The sequence below is a fragment of the Cyrtonyx montezumae genome, unplaced genomic scaffold (genome assembly GCF_038088225.1).
Source record: "Cyrtonyx montezumae isolate F1298 unplaced genomic scaffold, pur_monq_1.0 scaffold_10, whole genome shotgun sequence".
Lineage (NCBI taxonomy): Eukaryota > Metazoa > Chordata > Aves > Galliformes > Odontophoridae > Cyrtonyx > Cyrtonyx montezumae.
In genome coordinates, this window is record NW_027071826.1 from 4,677,334 (window position 1) to 4,694,401 (window position 17,068).

Sequence of the window (17,068 nt, forward strand, 5' to 3'; positions counted from 1 at the left end):
CACTTTCCAAAAGAGGACTTCCGTCCAGCAGCATTGGCATCATCCTGCCAATCACACTCCATATGTGCAAAGTCCCATAAATAATGTGTTTAGAGCACTGCACAGATTTCAGGGACAGTACCAAAACAGCATGGAAGTGTCACAGATGCCACTAAAAGAAATCAGATTTCAACACTTATGTAAGTCCTGTAGGGTAGGCCTCCCCTCAGGTGAGGGCCATGCTCACCTGCTTCAGATGGCCAGACAGGTGGAACAATGCTCGGCTCTCTGCACATGCCCCTTCTTTCTCCACTGGCGAGAAAGTCTTGGATGCTTTCTTGCTGAATCTCATCTAACAGTTGGTCTCCAGCCCACCTTGTGTTCTAGTGTTACCAGTTATTAAGCATATGCCAAGGTATCTGAGTAGCCCTACTAGTTTCTTATGATTATAAAGCTGAACAGAGATATATTTACCAGGACTAGTATTTATGTGGTCTGGTGCTGAAGTGAACGTAGTGCAAATGGGAGCATGCCTTCCATTAAGCAAAAACAAACAAAATACAGGAATAAAGCACAGCAAAGGTAATGCAGTTTTCAGAAACAATTTTCTGTACCTAACCAGGATTACTTTTTCTTCCCTGCAAAAATCGGCCTCTTCTCTCCTTCAGAGAGCAACACAGCAGCAAATAAGCTTAAAATTATTGAAGACATACAACACAGAGACCTTCCTAGAACCTGTTACGCAGAGAAGGGGACTTGCCTTCCTAATGAAGTTTATCATACGTGTGATTATCTGCAGCTTTCCCAACTATGCTCCCAGAGCTCACAAACCAATTCTGCTAAGAACTACGTTCACATAACTTCCTGCAGACCTTACTGTGCTTTTCACAGAAGGAACACAAAGGGCAGTGACTTCTACAAGAAGCCGATTAAGGAAAAGCTTCCCAGGTGCTTCACCTGGTGGGAACTTACAGAAGCACCGAGCTCATTCCCCCCACCGCTCCCTCACCCCCCACAGCACGCAGAGGGGTCCGCTCCGGGCACCGCTGCCCCCAAAGCGCCGCACCATGAACCAGTGCATCCACAGCCTGCAGAGAGCCTCCAGTACCGTCGCTCACCCACGAGACACGCGGCCCCACAGCGCCGTGACCGAGCCCTTACAACCGCCAGGCGGAGCGGCCCAGCAGCCCCAGCGCGGCCCTCCACTTCCGCTCCGCTCCGCCACTTCCGCTCCGCGCCCTCTGACGTCACGCGGTGCCGCCGCCAATCGGCGCGCGGCGGTTCCAAATCAAATCTTCTCCCGGGCGCCGCGCGCGCTGTGTGAGGGGAGCGGGGCAGGAACGGGGCCGTGAGGGGACGGCCCGCAGTACCGCGCCGCGATGATCGCCGCGCCCCGCCGCGGAGAGATGCCGTTCCGCGCGGTGTTCCTCAGCTCCGTCCCCGCGGGCACGCTCACCCCGCTGAAGGACCTGCAGCGCCGGGGCGGCCCCGCGCTCTCCCCGAGCGCCCGCCCTGCAGAGGGCCGCGTGCTGCAGTCCACGCTTCTGGAGGGCGGCGCGGGCGCTCGGGAGCCGCTGGAGATCAGTGAGATCCGGCCCGGCCCGCCGCCGCCGAAGCGCCGCGCGCGCGATCCGCCATCCCGGCTGTCCCCGGCCGCGGCCTTCCTGAGGATGAAGATGAGGGCTGGCGCCGGCGGCAGCGACCGCATCCTGACGCCCGGCGGGCCCGGGCTGCGCGCTGCGGGTGTGGGGCGGCGCGGGACCGCGGAGCCGCACGGGAGAGGTTCGTAGCCTCGGGAGCAGCAGCGTGCGGGGAGGGGTACGGCGTTAACCCGGGAGCGTTCGGAGCGAGGGGGGCTGGGATTGAAAGAGGCTGGGTGTTCTTTAATCGGAGGCGGTGTGGCCCGGGCACTGCCGCCTGGAGCTGTGGGTGCCCCATCCCTGGAGGTGCCCGAGGCCGTGGGTGGGCCCTGGGCAGCCTGAGTTGAGAGGCACGCAGCCCACGCACGGTACAACATGATGGTGTCAAAGATCCAGCCCAACCTAACTGCTCTGTGTGGTTCTGCGGTCGGTTTGCCTTAACCCATCCTCTCTGGTCTTTGCTGGTGGGGCTGACCTGGTGCCATCTGTTGAGAAGTGGAAGATAAGCAAACAAAAACAAAGCAGTGGGTTCTGCTGCTTCTGACAGCTCAGAAAGGAGAAAGGTTGGTGGGAGAGCTGCTTGGGTTTTGAAATCCTTCCCAGGCATCCTGCTTGGGGGCCTGTTTGGATGCCTCTGCTCCGTGGATTTGGTCTCCGAGCAGGTGCTGCAAATGCCGACCTTGCAACATCACATAACTGGTTTGAGTTGGAAGAGACCTTTAAAGGCCATCTTGTCCAGCTCCCCCTCAATGAACAGGGACACCCAGAGCCCCATCCAAGCCCTGCGCCCAGAAAAGTGCTGCAGCATTAGGAATAGTTTCCTCCTGCCTGCTGGCACAGAGCTGCTGTCCATGAGGGCAGTAATGATGTGTTGAAGGCAAAGCTGTCCTATGGCAGAGCCCTGGTGTCCTAGTGTTCAGACTGCCCCTGAGTGGAAGACCTGCTGAAACACTGTGTTGCTTATTGGAGGGGTTGTGCTTCATCGTTGTTTGTACTCCTGCTTGAAGTGTAGTACCTGTAAATAATGACCTTCAAGGGTCTCTTCCAGTTCCAGCGATTCTGTTGTTGTAAATCTCATTTGCTGAACTTTTAACCAGTTATTTAAGTGATTGAGGTTAAAATCTTCGTGATTTGTTTCATTTTAAGTCATGGTTGCTGAAATACTTAGCCTGTAGCATGGGCAGCTGCTTGCTAACTTCTTTTGTTGGGGGTTATTGAGTCGCTATGGAGATAGTAGTGCCCAAGCTTCATGTTTGGATATTGAAAAGCCTCCATAAATCTTGCTGCTGCTTAAAGCCCCTCATTGCTTTTACTATCTCTGTTGAATGCGATTAAAAACCAATAACTTTTTTTTTTTTTTTACAAAGAATGGAAGTTCTGATACTTTCCTTTTTAACACCAGATTTCCAAAGTATGTGTTTCCATCCTGCATCATCCTATCTCAAATCCATAATGATTTTTGACTGAATACTCTTTTCTTCTAAGCAGTGCTACTGGTTAGTCCTTAATACTGAGAAATAGATCCCATTTGCATTAGGATCTTAGGAAATTAGTATTTTCCTTTCCCCCCCCCACCCTGATGTTTTTCTTCCCTGATTCCAAGTGCTTCTATGTACTATTATTTCCAGAACCACCTTGCATTTGGGCTCCTCAGAACCAAACCATTCAAATGCTGAACGTAGACCCTCTTATATTGGAATCTCCTCAGAAGTTCTTTTTGCGTGTCAAGCAGAAACTGCAGGAGAAGCAGCAGCAAAAAGGTATTTGATATTGCTCTTAGAAACACTTCAGAAGCTTGCAGGACTTGAGGATTCTGTTTGTGCTTATAATGTCTCACATGCTTTTGTCTGTAGCACAGGGGAAGGAGGCACAAGAAACCAGCACGTGTCTTTTCAGACGAGGAGGTGGGCAGGCTGTAGGTTTGGGTACTGGCTTCTGGCCATGAAAGTTGACATCATTAGTCTGGCTTTCCTTTGGCATGTGTGTACAGTGTTTATTGGCTCTGGTGCTGTGGTCAAGAATTCATTAGAAAGTAGGTGTGACAGTTTGGCACTGGAATGGGAATATTGGTGGAAATGTTCTAAACTTTTTATTTGCTAAATCCTTTCCTAACTGTGTATAGCTTTTAATACATAAAAAGAAAAGGCTTGGTTCCCTGGCAGAAAAGGTACAATGAAGACTCGGGGAGCTACAAACTGGTGAGCATCTGTGCCTGGGAAGATCACAGAGCAGATCCTTCTGAAAAAGATGTTAATGCACATGAAGGGGTGAGGAGGTGATCTGAGGCAGTCAGCGTGGCTTCACCAATGGCAGGGCACACTTGAGACACTGGTGGTGCAGCTCCCAGCATAGCAGTAGCATGGGTAGAAATCAAGATCTTTAAGTTTGGTGTATAGGAACTGTTGCATCATGGCCTTAACCACTGATTGATCACCTGAGCTGAGCACTGAATCAGCCACAGGAGCACAGGTGAAGGCAATGCACCTATGTGAGCAGAAGGGATGGAGTCTGACTCCACCTTCCTTAGGCCACATTTAAGGGCTGACCACCACTGGGGAAGGATCTCCTGTTGGAAATCCCTCTAGTGTGGCGTTCTAGGCAAGCCTTGACCTTCAGTGACAGGTGAGCCCTTCTTAATTTACCAGTTGTCTTTATACCATCCGGATAAGCCATAAAAAAATGTACTGTCCACCTTCATTATATTGTGTGGGTACTATTCCTTCAGGGTATTCACCCTATGTTTAGAAAGAAAGGAGTTTTTAAGGTTCTGTTTATTTATGAATTACAGAATTTATTCTCTATGAGAAGAATTAATTAAAATCAGGAAGAATGGTAAGTATGCTAATAGATATGTGCATTAGCTCTCTTTTGAGTGAAAGTGGGATGGTTATTTGTTGATCTGGTAGTGATAAAAATCTAGCACAAACAAATTCAAAGAAGTGCTTGTTGTTAGAATTGGCAGTTGAATGAGTGCTTTCAGAATAATAGTGCTAACCATTAGCACGTACTCATTAATATCACTAATTGCATTTTTTTAATGGTAGATCTGACATCTTCAAGCTCAAACAAGCAGAACATCCCTTCTCCCACAGCTGCAGAAAAGCCAGCAGTTAAATCTGCTTTTGGTGAGCTGCTCCCAAATCCCCATACAAAGTGTGTGACTGCTGCTAAGAACAACGAGGATGATTTCCTTGTGGAATCAATGGATGCTGATGATGAAATGTCTCTAAATACAGCAGCTAGTACTGTGGATGTCTGTTCTACCCCTTCTGAACCTGGGGATCAGTTAGAAGAAAGATGTGGAAATAGAGAAGCAAAACACACCAAACTTCAACAAGAGAAAGGATGGTTGAAGCCAAGCAGTCGTCAAGCTGAGCACAGGGCAGAAAAGACACTGGAGGCTGCAGCTCAAAAACCTACACAGCGCTTTTGTAGTGTTGTGGTCTCTACTCCTGAAGTCTGCATACCAAGGAAGCAGAAGGAAAACTGTAATGGCCCTTTGGATAAACCTCAGACAGATCAAATTGCTGTCCCCGCTGACAAAGAGGTGGGAGAGCTTACCCTATCAGCTGCAATAAAGCAGTAAAACTCCCTGTGGGCTGCTTGTAGCTTCTGGTCATGTTTTTGTTTTTTGTTAAAAGTAATGAGCATACAGATGAAGCTGCTGGCTGTACTGGGTGTGACACTGGGATGGAGTTCACCTTCCACACTGCAGCCCATATAGGCTGTGCTCTGCAATTGTAGCTGGAGCAGCACTGATTTGCACCACTGCTCTGTCTCTCACTGGGCAGTGCTGGCAGAGCACCAAAGCTGCCCCCAAGCCCACAGAGTCAGGTGGGGGGGGGGGGCTGCTGACCTACACCAACCTACACTATGGGACATCATGCCCAGCAACAGGAGTTGGGGAAGGAGGAGAGGGGCTTTCACTATGGCAATGTCCTCCCAACAAGTGCTACATCAGTTGAGGCCCTGCTTCCCAAGATGTGACTGAAGGAGCTGGGCCTGTTCAGTCTGGGGAAAGGGAGGCTGAGGGGGCACCTCATTGCTCTCTTCAGGTGATTGCAGTGAGAGTGGGGTTGGTCTCTTTTCACAGGTGACAGGACAAGCGGAAGTGGCCTCAAGTTGCACCAGGGGAGGTTTAGCTTGGATATCAGGACAAAATTATTTACAGAAAGGGTTGTTAAGCACTGGAACAGGCTGCCCAGGCAGGTGGTTAAGTTGCCATCCCTGAATGTGTTTAAAATCCACCTGGATGTGGTGCTCAGGGATATGGTTTAATGGTGAGTTGTTACAGTTAGGGTAGTATGGTCAGGTTGAGGTTGGACTTTGTGATCTTGAAGGTCTCTTCCAATCTGAGGAGGGGGAGTGAGAGGGCAACATGGTAGAGCTGAGCTGTCTGTCAGCATAAAGCATCCTCAGATTGTACTGGTAAATATTTTCTCCTCAGAAGAATTTTTTCCCAGGAAGGTTTGGTGAGTTCATATAAAAGAAGGCCTTTTCATTTAGTGTTAGCTGCAGTCTGGGCTCAAAGAGATCACTGTGAGATCACTTAAATCTGTTCATTGCCACTCTGGTGTGATGTTCCATCCAGCTGTTGGATGTGTAAGCAAAGCTGAGGAGGAGGAGGGGAGATACTCCCTAGCTATAAGGTAAAGTGCTTCTCGACATAACTGAATCTCTGAGTTTTGGGATTGGGGTGGAAAGCTTGCGTTTACTGCCAGAACATCCAAACTGATAAGGGAGCTACAAGTCCAGTTTGCAGGTAGGATTTTCCCTTCAATAAGCACTTGGTGGTACTTAGGACCTGCTGATTAGATCTCAAGTAAAGCAGTGTACTGTGAAACATGCTGAACTCCTCAGGAGTGGGCCTGGAGGAAGTGTGCCTTCCCAAGACCTGTGTTTTCTTTGTACCCCTGAGCCACTTCAGTGCAAAATGGTATCTTAAAATATGAAGGCAGTGCAGTGTGAATGTCAGCAGTTTTTAGTATTTATTGGGTACAGTCATTTCAATGTCCTCCTAAATTTCAACAGTAGCATAGCTAGTAATTTTGTATTTTCATGGATAACCTGTTTGTGAGCAGTCATTTGAGGACTGATAATAGTGTGAGAGGTATGGCATGCTGATGGTATTTTCTGAGGAGGGCTCTTTGGGTTTGGGGTCCTGGCTGTTGATTTTGTCTTCCAAAAGTCAACAGTGACTTATTCAAAGCGTTTCTCTTTTGAAGTTCATATATTCTGCATTGGAATCCAGCTTGCTCGTGATTCTACACTGATGCATTTAATGGCTGTATTCAGCTTTTTTGGTCTGTAAGATGATGCTTAGATTCTTGATGCATTCAGGAGTTAATTTCTACTTTGCCAATGCATTGGCTACGTTACATAGTCTAATCTGAAAATATAGCAGATCTGATCTTTTCCTTTTTCCCACAGAAAAGAATCTGCCTCGCCAGCTGGCGCATTAAAGTGATGAATGGCAACACTGCAGTCTGTGTGGAAGGAAGACGAAAGTAAGGAAAAAAACTGAGTCAAATGCATTGTAAATGTGTTGGAGGGTTTTTAACATCTCGGCCCTAAAGGTGGTACTGTCCTTGGAGGTGTGGCATTGAACTTGTGTTGGGATACCTTGGTACTGTTAGAATCACTTCCACACAATTCAGCAACAGCAGGTCCTTTAGTCTACTTTGTTTTTGCAGCCTAATGTCTAGCGTGTTCTGTGATGAAGTAGGTGGCAAGCTTGTTTTGTTTCCTGTCCAAACAGTGAATAAGATGTCCAGAAACCTTCCAAGCTAAGAAAGGAAAACCTAGCATGTCCTGCCAGTGTCTGTCTGACTCATTACATGTGTAACACCGTCACATTGATAGGAGACATCCATATTCTTGTTCTAAATTCCTCTTTTTATGAAAATTGTGGGTTTCGTTTTTCATGTTTTTATTATTTATCTTTTCTTAGAGATATGAAGGATATGCTATGGCATAGTAATGCAATTGTAGAATGTATAGCATACAACCAAGTTAAGACATCATCTGGCAATATCTACTTGCTACAGGGACACATGGATTCTGCTTCAATGAGAAAAGAAGGTAAGAAGATCATTCTTAGTGTAACACTGCAGACTGAGAAGGGCTTTAGAATTACATAGCTTTCTGCTTGTGTGTGCTGCCAAAGTGAATGTTCTGTATCATCCTGCAAACTGGGCTTTGAGGGTACGTGGTGCTACTGGTGGCCTCAGGAGGAGCACTGAGCTTTGCCCAATCTGTCAGTGCTGGACAGGCTCCCAAAAACTAGAATGCCATCTTCAGGTGCTGCTGTGTCCTGTGGCCCTCGGTTCATTTTACCACAACATATGCAGCTCTTTTAAACTGGGAAAAGACCTCTGATGTTTAAGATGTAGTGAGTTGCTGAGGTGCTTACAGGCAGATCATACGGAGTGATATTTCTGTGCTTCCTGATGAAAAATGTTGCTTAGCTATGCTTAATGCCACTTCTGTTTCACGCAGGGTATCCCTATCAGTTCATAAAAAGATTTAAATTTGGGTTTTCCAAAAGGTGGAAGGAACATGTTGAGGAGTTACTCAAGGAAATAAGAAGGTAAATCCTTTTGGAAGTTGTTTAATTGTAAAATGCTCTCCCATGTATTAGTTGATTTTTAAGAATATTACATTAGTGAAAGATAAAATATGGTAGATGTGTATCTGGAGACTGTGATCCAGCAAATTCTTCATCACACTGCTTTGGTTTGGTTCTGTTAAGGTGCATAGGGTCAACACAAGTGAAGGTGATTTGGTGGCACTGTGGGCACAGCTGCACTCCACTGCTGGGCTTCTGCTGGGATGGGAGAAGACTTGGGAGTCTACATAAGTTTTTTGTTAAAGGATATCTGCTTTGGGTGTGTGTTATTTTTTTTCTTAATGTCTAAATCTTTAGGAAGGAACGCAAAAAAAGAAAGAGTGAGGATGAAAATGAAGAGAGTGACACAGTGGTGGATACGGATGTGTTGGAAAATGCAGAGGACTCAGCAAGAAATGGAAGGAAACGTGAAACGAGAAACACTACATATGAAGTGTTACCAAAGAACAATGAATGTGCTTGTGAGTCTTAATCTTTTTCTCTAGAGAAGAAACGGGCAGTTTGATAGTTTGGCTTTTTTTTTTTTTAAGCTTTTTCCCAGCAAAGGAGAGCTTGTTTTGGTTTGTTAATTTTAGGCTGTACAGAAGGGGTAACGAACTGTGAAAGTTATTGTTGTTTGCTTCTGTTCACATGAGCTGCAGTTATTGGGGGCATTGGCTTTATTTTCTGCTTTGCTGGTACAAAACAGAGGTGTTGTGTAGAGGCTCTTCTGGGTAATAATCCTTGGGGAGGGAGCAGGAGCCTGCTTAGATCTGTAGCAGCTGATGTCAGAGTGGCTCTAGAGCTGTTTATTCTGGCAGCAGCAAACTTTAAGTTGCTGTATTCTATATTAAGCTCTTGTCAGTCATTCTGGGGTGTATATGGAATTTAGTCTGTCCATCAAGGCTTCATTCATTCTTGAGACTCCCATGCAGTGCTGGCCTCCACCCCTTTTTTGTCTGTCTTGATTTTTAACTCCTTCCTTAAATCTGTTCTTGCAGCAGGTTTGTTTGATGGCATCTCAATGTTTTATTGCCAGAGCTGAGGAGTAGAGAGTGATGTGCTACTGGGCACAGACAGAATGATTATGAAAGGATTACCTTCTTTGGCTTTGTTTCCAAAGGGAATTGTGAAGCCACAACCCAATGACAGACCTATTTTTTCTTTGCCTTGTAATGCAAACTTCATTAGGGACACCAATAGCTCTTGGTTTTTAACTTGAACTTCTTTTCCATATCTTGCCCTAGGCTCCAGCCGGGCTTGGCAAACTGTTGGTGCTGTAATCAGATTGCCTTGCTCACACTATAAAACTTGTTTGATTTTTGGTTTATTTTCTCATTACAGCAAATGTTTGCTCAGTGTGACAACTTGTCTATATCATTGTAATTCTCCATGGCTTTCAAGTTATTCATAGCCTTGTAAGCAAAGGGAAAGGTTCACAGTGGTGAGGTTTATAATTCATGAATGTGATTGCTTCCATCTTGTTCAAGTATGCTTATTTCTAACCTGCGTGCTTGTAAAAGGGCATCATTACTTTGTGGAACATGTGTATGTTCTGTATTGTTTGTGAAATGAACTGCTTTAAGTCTTATGCTCGTGAAGTGTGTGATAGTGAGTGTTCAGTGCAACACTTGGGGCAAAACTGAAACTTGCTGTTTTTCTTGCAGATCAAACACCAAAACACAAACCCACACTGAGCAACTCCAACGAGGTCTACACTCGTAGCGGCCGTCTCGTTAAACCACCACTCAGTTTCTGGTGTGGGGAGCGTGAGTTTGTGGATCAGGGATTGAATGTTACTATCCAGAAAGGTGGAATAGATTATCTGAGCATGGTAAGGGTCCTATGCATATTGTTAGTTACACGTAAATTACCTGAATGAAATACATCAGTAACTTTGGTATGCATTAAACTGACAGAAGCAGGCTGCTCTAATGAGGACCTGAATAGGCAGGATGTTTTGGAAGTGTTTTAAAAACATTTTAAAGCAAGTTGAAAAAAAGTCTGTGATCAGATGATTGTTGTTGCCTGTGAAGCTGTGATAATATGTGATTCCTTCTGGAAAAAAAATGGAGTATTTGAAAGATCAGGAAGTTGTGCAGAGCTGCTGCTTTGGGTTACGGAGGTTCCCAAGTAAAACACCTCCTGCAATCATCAAGTCCCTGTCCCCACGGCCAGTCACATGAGGGATGTCAGGGCTGGAGGCAAGGTTTTGTGTTCTCTGTTGTTCTCAACTTTTCCTTTTCTGTGTAGTTTTACATACCTTAGGAGCAGATGTTTCCTCACTTCTTATACCTTGTCCAGGTCACCTCAGTTTTGGTTGGGATGGGTTATTCTCATTTATTACAAGACTTGAAGCAGCTCTGATGGGTTCTCTGATGATGAGCAAAGTGTGAAGGAAGGCAGCAATCCTTACAGCAGTTGGTTTTTTTTTTTCTTAACATTAATTGATCACGTGGCACAGGGAGTGAACTAACACTTCATCAGCTCCAGCAGTGCAGGTGTGTGTCCTGTTCACCAGAAGGTCCTTGGTCTTGAGATTTTAGCTGCGTTAGAGAATGTAGCAGGAGTCTGGCAAAGTTGCCTTAGTCGAGTGCACTCGTGTTCATCCAACAGCAATGAAATGACCCTGGGCAGTGCAGGTGTCTTAACTCTACCCATCCTGTAAACATTTGGCTTTCAGAGCTGGTGTCGGTAGGCTTGATATGTAAGCTCTGGCAGAAGTTTAGATTAAATTATTTTATTTTGAAGATGTATAGCACTGAAAAACCCAAAAGAAAGACCAGTTCACTCTGTAAGACAACGGAAGGAAGGGATTCAGTGAAGACTGTGGAAGGAAAAACAAAAAGCCAAGATAAAGGTAAAAAGAAAAAAGTTTTTGCTTGTAATATTAGGAGTTCTTGACTGCGTTCAGTGGGATGGTGAGTTGGGTGCTGGAGCAATGCCTGGCTAATGCAAACAACTTAGTTACATCTTTAATTATCATTCACTTATCTGAAGATTTATCAGAGTAGCATTTTCACAGCATTTTCTGCTTACTATTTTAGTCTCTATCTGTTCCATACTTCCACGCTGTCTCGTTGCCTTGATAACCCTAACTCTCCTAATAGTCCAGAGGCATTCCCTCATGGGAGCAAAGAATGCAAGTGCTGGAAGTCTGCGTGAAGGATCCTGAGTGCTGCTGGCTGTGCTCCCTCTGAGCAGAGGGAGGAGCATTTGCTCAGTCTAAATCCACTGCTTAGAGCTTTGTTAGGAAGCATTCTCACTGCTTCCTGCCTGCTGGGTGCAGGACCTGCCTGCCTATCTGAGAGTGCGGTGATGATTTACCTTAACTGTTATATACTGGCATCATCTCTTTCAGGGAAGAGCAAAGAGAACAGACTAAGCTCTAAAAACAAAACCGTGTCCACTGGAAGCAGAGAAGCCAGGCGCTTTATTTCAGATGATGAAAGTGATCGTGTGAATGATACCAAGAAAAGTAAAACCTTGCTTTCCAATAAGGGGACTCGCTTAAACACTGAAGATACAAACAAGCATCACTATAATAGCAGAACTGTGGGAGCGAGAAAAGAAAAGACAGGAAAAGAATATGGAGAACTGACTGCAGATCAGAAGACGTACTCTTTAAGGTCAGCTAAAAAGCCTTTTCAGGATAAGCCTTTAACAGAAGAATCCTCAAGCAAGGATGAGGAAGAGGAATCCAGTGACTACATCAAATTGTCTGTCAAAAGGAAAAATAAACCTCTTTTGCCCCAAAAGATTCAAAACTCTGTATCTTCATCTGCCTGTGACAGGCTGCAGGGCAGCACAGACGAGGGGTCTGGAGAACACAGGGCGGTCACACACAGTGCTGCTGCTGCCTCCCCCCATGTGCAGCTGAGGCAAAGGATACCTGCGTTCATAGGGGGTTCTGATTCCTCTGAAGGAGAAACATCTAGTGAGGAATGTCACGTCAGGGAAAAGAAATCAGAAGTATCCAATAAGAAAGCAAATGGTGATGTTTTTGACACTGCCAAGTCTTCAGCAGCAAAACGGAGTGAATCCAAGAGGGATAAGGTGCACAAAACTCTTGATTTCTTTTCAAGGGCAGCTGATGTCTGGTCTCAGAAGGAACTGCAGAAGCTGCACAGGCAAGTGGTTCCTTTGTCTTCAGAGGGCAAAGCTGATCTCGGATACGAGGAGGCATAATTTGGGTACTGCAGTGTTTGGATGGTAGTCTTCTGAACTTGGATTCTTCAGGTTTTTTGTTTTGAAACAGTCTCACATTATTCAAAATTTCCTTTTTGCTTTAATTCCCTTTTCCAAAATACTTTTGGCTCACAACTTAAAGAATAGTAGAATAAAGCAGGCAACAACTATGAGCTGCAGTAGCTGTGCTGTGTGAGCTGCCAGGAAATGCAGACTGAGAGGAGCACGGTTAGCAGCTACAGTTCTGTGATGCAGTGCTCCTCCACCTGTGTTCCAGATGTCCTGTTTTTTTTTTTTTTTTTGTGAGAGACACCTCTATGAATAAAGCTGGAAACACAAGTTGGTAAATAAGTCACAGTGCAGTGGTGGAGCACTGGAGCTGCACAGAGGTGGGGTCTCCTTCTCTGGAGACATTCAGGACCCACCTGGATGCCTACCTGTGCAACCTGGGCTGGGAGCTGCTGTGGCAGGGAATTGGACTCCATGATCTATGGAGGTCCCTTCCAACCCCTACAGCTCTGTGATTCTGTAGTATTGTAAAAGTATTAATAAATTAATATATATGGTTTAGACATTAAAAGGTAATATATTCTCTCCTGTAGGGAATAAAATATGAACCATATTGTGTTTACGTATTTAAACTTTGTTGGGGAGACCGACCACAAAAAAAATTAACACATTGGGCAATTACTTAATTAGCTAGAGGGCAGTGTTTACCACACATACCTTGTAACTGAGGTATTCAAATAAAACATCTGCTTGGTAAAGCATCTCTGGTACCTTCTGCAGATGAGGTCTCCCACGTGCTGTGAGTCACAGGGTGCATGGCAGTGCTGCACAGTTTCTCCTGCTTGAAGAGGGCCCTGGCTTTGTTCTCTTGGCAGGGCAGTTGCTTCATTTCCAAAGCACAAGAATGGTTTCTGGGTGGAGGTAGCGATGGCTGTCGGGTCTCGTTCTGCTGAGGACTGCCATCGGAAATACACAGAAGAACAGGCAAAAGCTTCCAAAAGACCTGCCACAAAGAAAACCACACCGGGAGGCACAGAACAGAAAGGTACCAGCCCCTTGGTTCTGAGGATAATTTTGTCTTTACATTTTAAATTCATTATTACATCATGGGAGCTGCAGCCATGAAAGCAAACACCCCTGATAAACAAGCAATGAAGATTTAGTTCATCCTGCTTGGATCAGAGTGATGTATTGAAGGAGGTTATCTTCTACACTGCAGAGGTTTGTTGTCAGAAATGACTGAAACAGAAACGAAAAGGGCAAATCAGAATTTTTGACAGGATGACTTTACCTGGACTCACCACCCAGGAGAAGGAAACTGCTCGTAAGGCCCTGCAGTAATTTTCTGATTAAGATATAGTGGGGGATTTATTTTTGAAAGCATAGATTGTACAGAAATCCAAAGGACTACAAAGAGATTATGAGCAGTTTCCACAAAACAGAGGCCTTCACTGCTAGCACTGATTGATTCCATTTCCATCCTATTCTGTGATTCTATTCCACGACTGTGATTGCAGCCAGGTAACTTAGAAGTGTGCTGTGTAACTAACGTGTTAGAAAAAGTAATGTTTTGATTCGTGTAGATAAGACAGAGCCTGTTGCAATAACTGCTAAAGTGGGAACCTTCAAAAGAAAGCAGCAGATGAGAGACTTCCTGGACAATTTGCCAAAGGATGACCACGATGATATATTCACTGCTACACCCTTTCAAAACAGGAGAGTGAGGGTAAGGAAATCTGGGAAAACTGTGTATCCATATGCTTTTCTGACTGATAATTCAGCTGGTTCAGTGCCAGCAGTATGATCCTGTGCTTTGGGGAGAGGAGGTTTGCTTGATTCATTTTAGCAAGACTTTGCTGGCAGTGGGAATGTGCAGACTGGCTATGAAGGAATCGAGGCATCCATGTCCAGTGGATGGCAGAATACCATTGTGGTAGAGCACAAATTCAGCCAGTCATGCAGAACAACTCTCCATTATTGTTTTTTTTTTCTTTTGGGGGGGGGATTCCAATTAATTTTGCCAACTGTCAGCTGCGCAAAAGAAGTGAGCCTGCTTTTGTGGTGTATGGTGAGAGAGACTGCAGAGAGAAATCCTTACTGAGGAGTCACAAGTTGCTTCCATGGAGCAGTCCAGCCCCTCACAGACTGCTCACATCTCCAGTATGTTGTAGCACGTTGTGGGGCTGAACCTGCTGTGTGAGCAGTCCTCACCTTTTGTTTGTTTAATTTGCTGACTTTGTCTCCTTCTGGAGAGGAGGGAGCAAACAGCTGTCCTGACCCCTGCTCACCTCTGGTGCCAGGTACAGCTCTCTTTGCCCAGGAGCTGCTGCTCTGTTTCCTGTATGGAAGTTATTCTGGGTTTTTGATTGTGTGTTGCTCCTCTCTGAACCTTTTCAGCTCTCTCTTCAAAATGGAGGGACCTCAAGTTCCCTGAGTATCCTGAAATCTTCCTCCTGAGAAGTAATGGTCAGCTCTGAGCCTGTCATTCTAATCAGATTTTTTTTTCTTTTAATCTGTAGTAGTAACCAAAAAAAAAACGGGCAGCAAAACGTTGAGCATCAGCAGGAGTGTTTAGAGTTGGACCAAGCCATGGGCTGCCCTATGGAGTCCTCGCATACCTGCAATCAGCACACAGTGTCTATTGCTGCTATCTGCACCTCAAGAGGGATGTAGTGGAGTCAGGAAAAGCAGCTGCAGTGAGCAGAGGGATGGGGAGAGAGCACCTGCTGAGGAGAGAATTAAATCTGGAACTGCTCAGCCTGGGGAAGAGGGATACAGCTGGGGTGCAGGTGTGAACAGAATTCTGGCTGTGATTGCTCTCGAGCACAGAATCGTGAGAGGCCTCGTATACAGACTTGAATAAAGGGCAGCTCATTGATTTGTCTGCTGTGTCTTCATAGCTGCCCACGTTCCTGGGAAGCCAAGGTGATGATATTGATGATGATGTCTTTGCACTTACGAGCAACCCCATCACGCCTTCCTCAGCCATCTTCCCCCTGGCAAAAACCCCTCAGTGTGAGCACATCAGCCCTGGAATGCTGGGACCTATCAACAGGTGGGAACTCGTGCTGCTGATCCTTTGCTGATGCTTTCTTTTCTTGTTTCTGGTCTGAGAAAGATCACTCTTGGGGTTAACCTGCAGTATGCAGAGCAAATGCTGCAGTCCTGGAGGTATTTGTTTAGAGAAAGCTTTCATTTGCCAGTGTGTGTGCTTTGAGCTGCTCACATAGGTGCAGACAACTAAACTCAATAGCAGTAAAGCTTCGGGCTTTGTTGGAATGAACGGGTGCTCTCTTTAGTGAGAAGGGGCATTTTATGGAATGGACAGTGAACGTTCTGGGAAGGTGATGAAGCTTCGTGACTGATATTTGCACCATGAGTTCTAGCACATGCTTTAATTAAACACTCCTGCACTGAGTCATACTCCAGAACTGCTGCTATATTGAATTGGCCAACAGCTGTTCTTAATGGTCCTGCTGATCTTCTGCCTGGATTAGAATGGTGTGTGTGTGTGCTGAGCACAGCACACCGTGATGCTGACTTTGGCTTGCTGACGCTTGCAGGAACGACTGCGACAGACACGTGTTCAGAATGCAGAAAACAAAGGGCTGCAGAAGCAGCTGGGACAAAGTGAAGAAGCAGCAGGTAATGCTGGGCTCCTGAATGCCACTTCCACCTCAACACTGCAGGCTCTGCTGAGCAGGAGCAGCCCTGGCTGGCTCACAGCATGGGCACTGACAAAGGAAAAGAAGAGCCCTCCCCCGATTCACACCAAACTTCTGGGTTTTGGTATCCACGTTTCAGAGAAAAGTCACCTTTATTAGAATTGACTGTCATGATGAAGTGGGCTGTCCTTTTCAGGATCTGTAATTGCTTTTGGGTTCTGGGACCTTTTTGATGCTTTAAATCCCTGCTATCTCTTCCTGTACAGTGGGAGAGGAAGTGGGACTTCTCACCACGTACCTGAATTTGTGTTCCTTTCCTGTGCTTGCTTTGGTAATTCTGCCTTTTCCAATGACCAACCTAGAACCCAGCAGCAGCACAACATCACTGGTTTAGTGGAAGGTTTTATGGTAGACAAGCACTTCAAATCTTGTGCAAATGTGGCATAGCAGTGGGGCAGCTGTATTCTGATGGAACACTGTGTGCTGTTCCTTTCCCACCTCTCCCCAAATGTTTTCACACTGCTGTGGCTGCTGTCTGAGCAGGGACTGTTCCTCTTTGGCAGGCAGGTGCTGAGCACAGCACGCCAGCATCGAGCAGAACCAGGCTCACCACAGACAGAAGTAAGTGCACTTTGTTTCTCCTTCACATCAGAAGGTGCCTTTCCAGCCCAGGCACTCTCTCTCTCACACACACACCACTCCCTCACTGTTTTTCACGTTGCAGAAGTGCAGCAGATCCCTGCTGTGGAGAAGGTCTTTGTGGCCGAGGCTGCGGATTCCTCAGATGAAGAAGAACAGGAAGATTCCTATTTCTCTGTGTGATGAACTTCTGGAGGTTTTATCCACTATTTTATAAACTTGTGTAAGAAGCCCAAAGGAAGGGCTTTTTCTGGCTGATCTGTCCAGCAGTGTTGTGCCCTTCCTTTTCCCTGCTTGCCCGGGGGAAGGTAGAAATGCACTCTGATGCCAACAAATTGCAA

General features: G+C 46.0%; 2 protein-coding genes across 2 annotated transcripts in view; one reads left to right on the forward strand and one right to left on the reverse strand.

The window, feature by feature from the left end:
- The first annotated feature begins 1,046 nt into the window (after positions 1-1,046).
- On the forward strand, positions 1,047-16,967 carry MIS18BP1 (MIS18 binding protein 1). Its single transcript, XM_065747416.1, is given in 16 exon segments — positions 1,047-1,761; positions 3,248-3,379; positions 4,664-5,166; positions 7,050-7,126; positions 7,570-7,700; positions 8,118-8,208; positions 8,545-8,708; positions 9,894-10,060; positions 10,978-11,086; positions 11,588-12,356; positions 13,299-13,468; positions 14,007-14,149; positions 15,324-15,478; positions 15,987-16,068; positions 16,652-16,709; positions 16,813-16,967. Coding segments are annotated over 16 exon segments (3,564 nt in total). The 3' UTR covers positions 16,911-16,967.
- The window catches only part of FANCM (FA complementation group M), a 52,449-nt gene continuing 48,737 nt past the window's right edge, over positions 13,357-17,068 (reverse strand). Inside the window, exon 24 of the mRNA XM_065748574.1 lies at positions 13,357-13,426. The gene's annotated coding sequence lies outside the window, so the exon portion shown is untranslated. The remainder of the gene's footprint in view (positions 13,427-17,068) is intronic.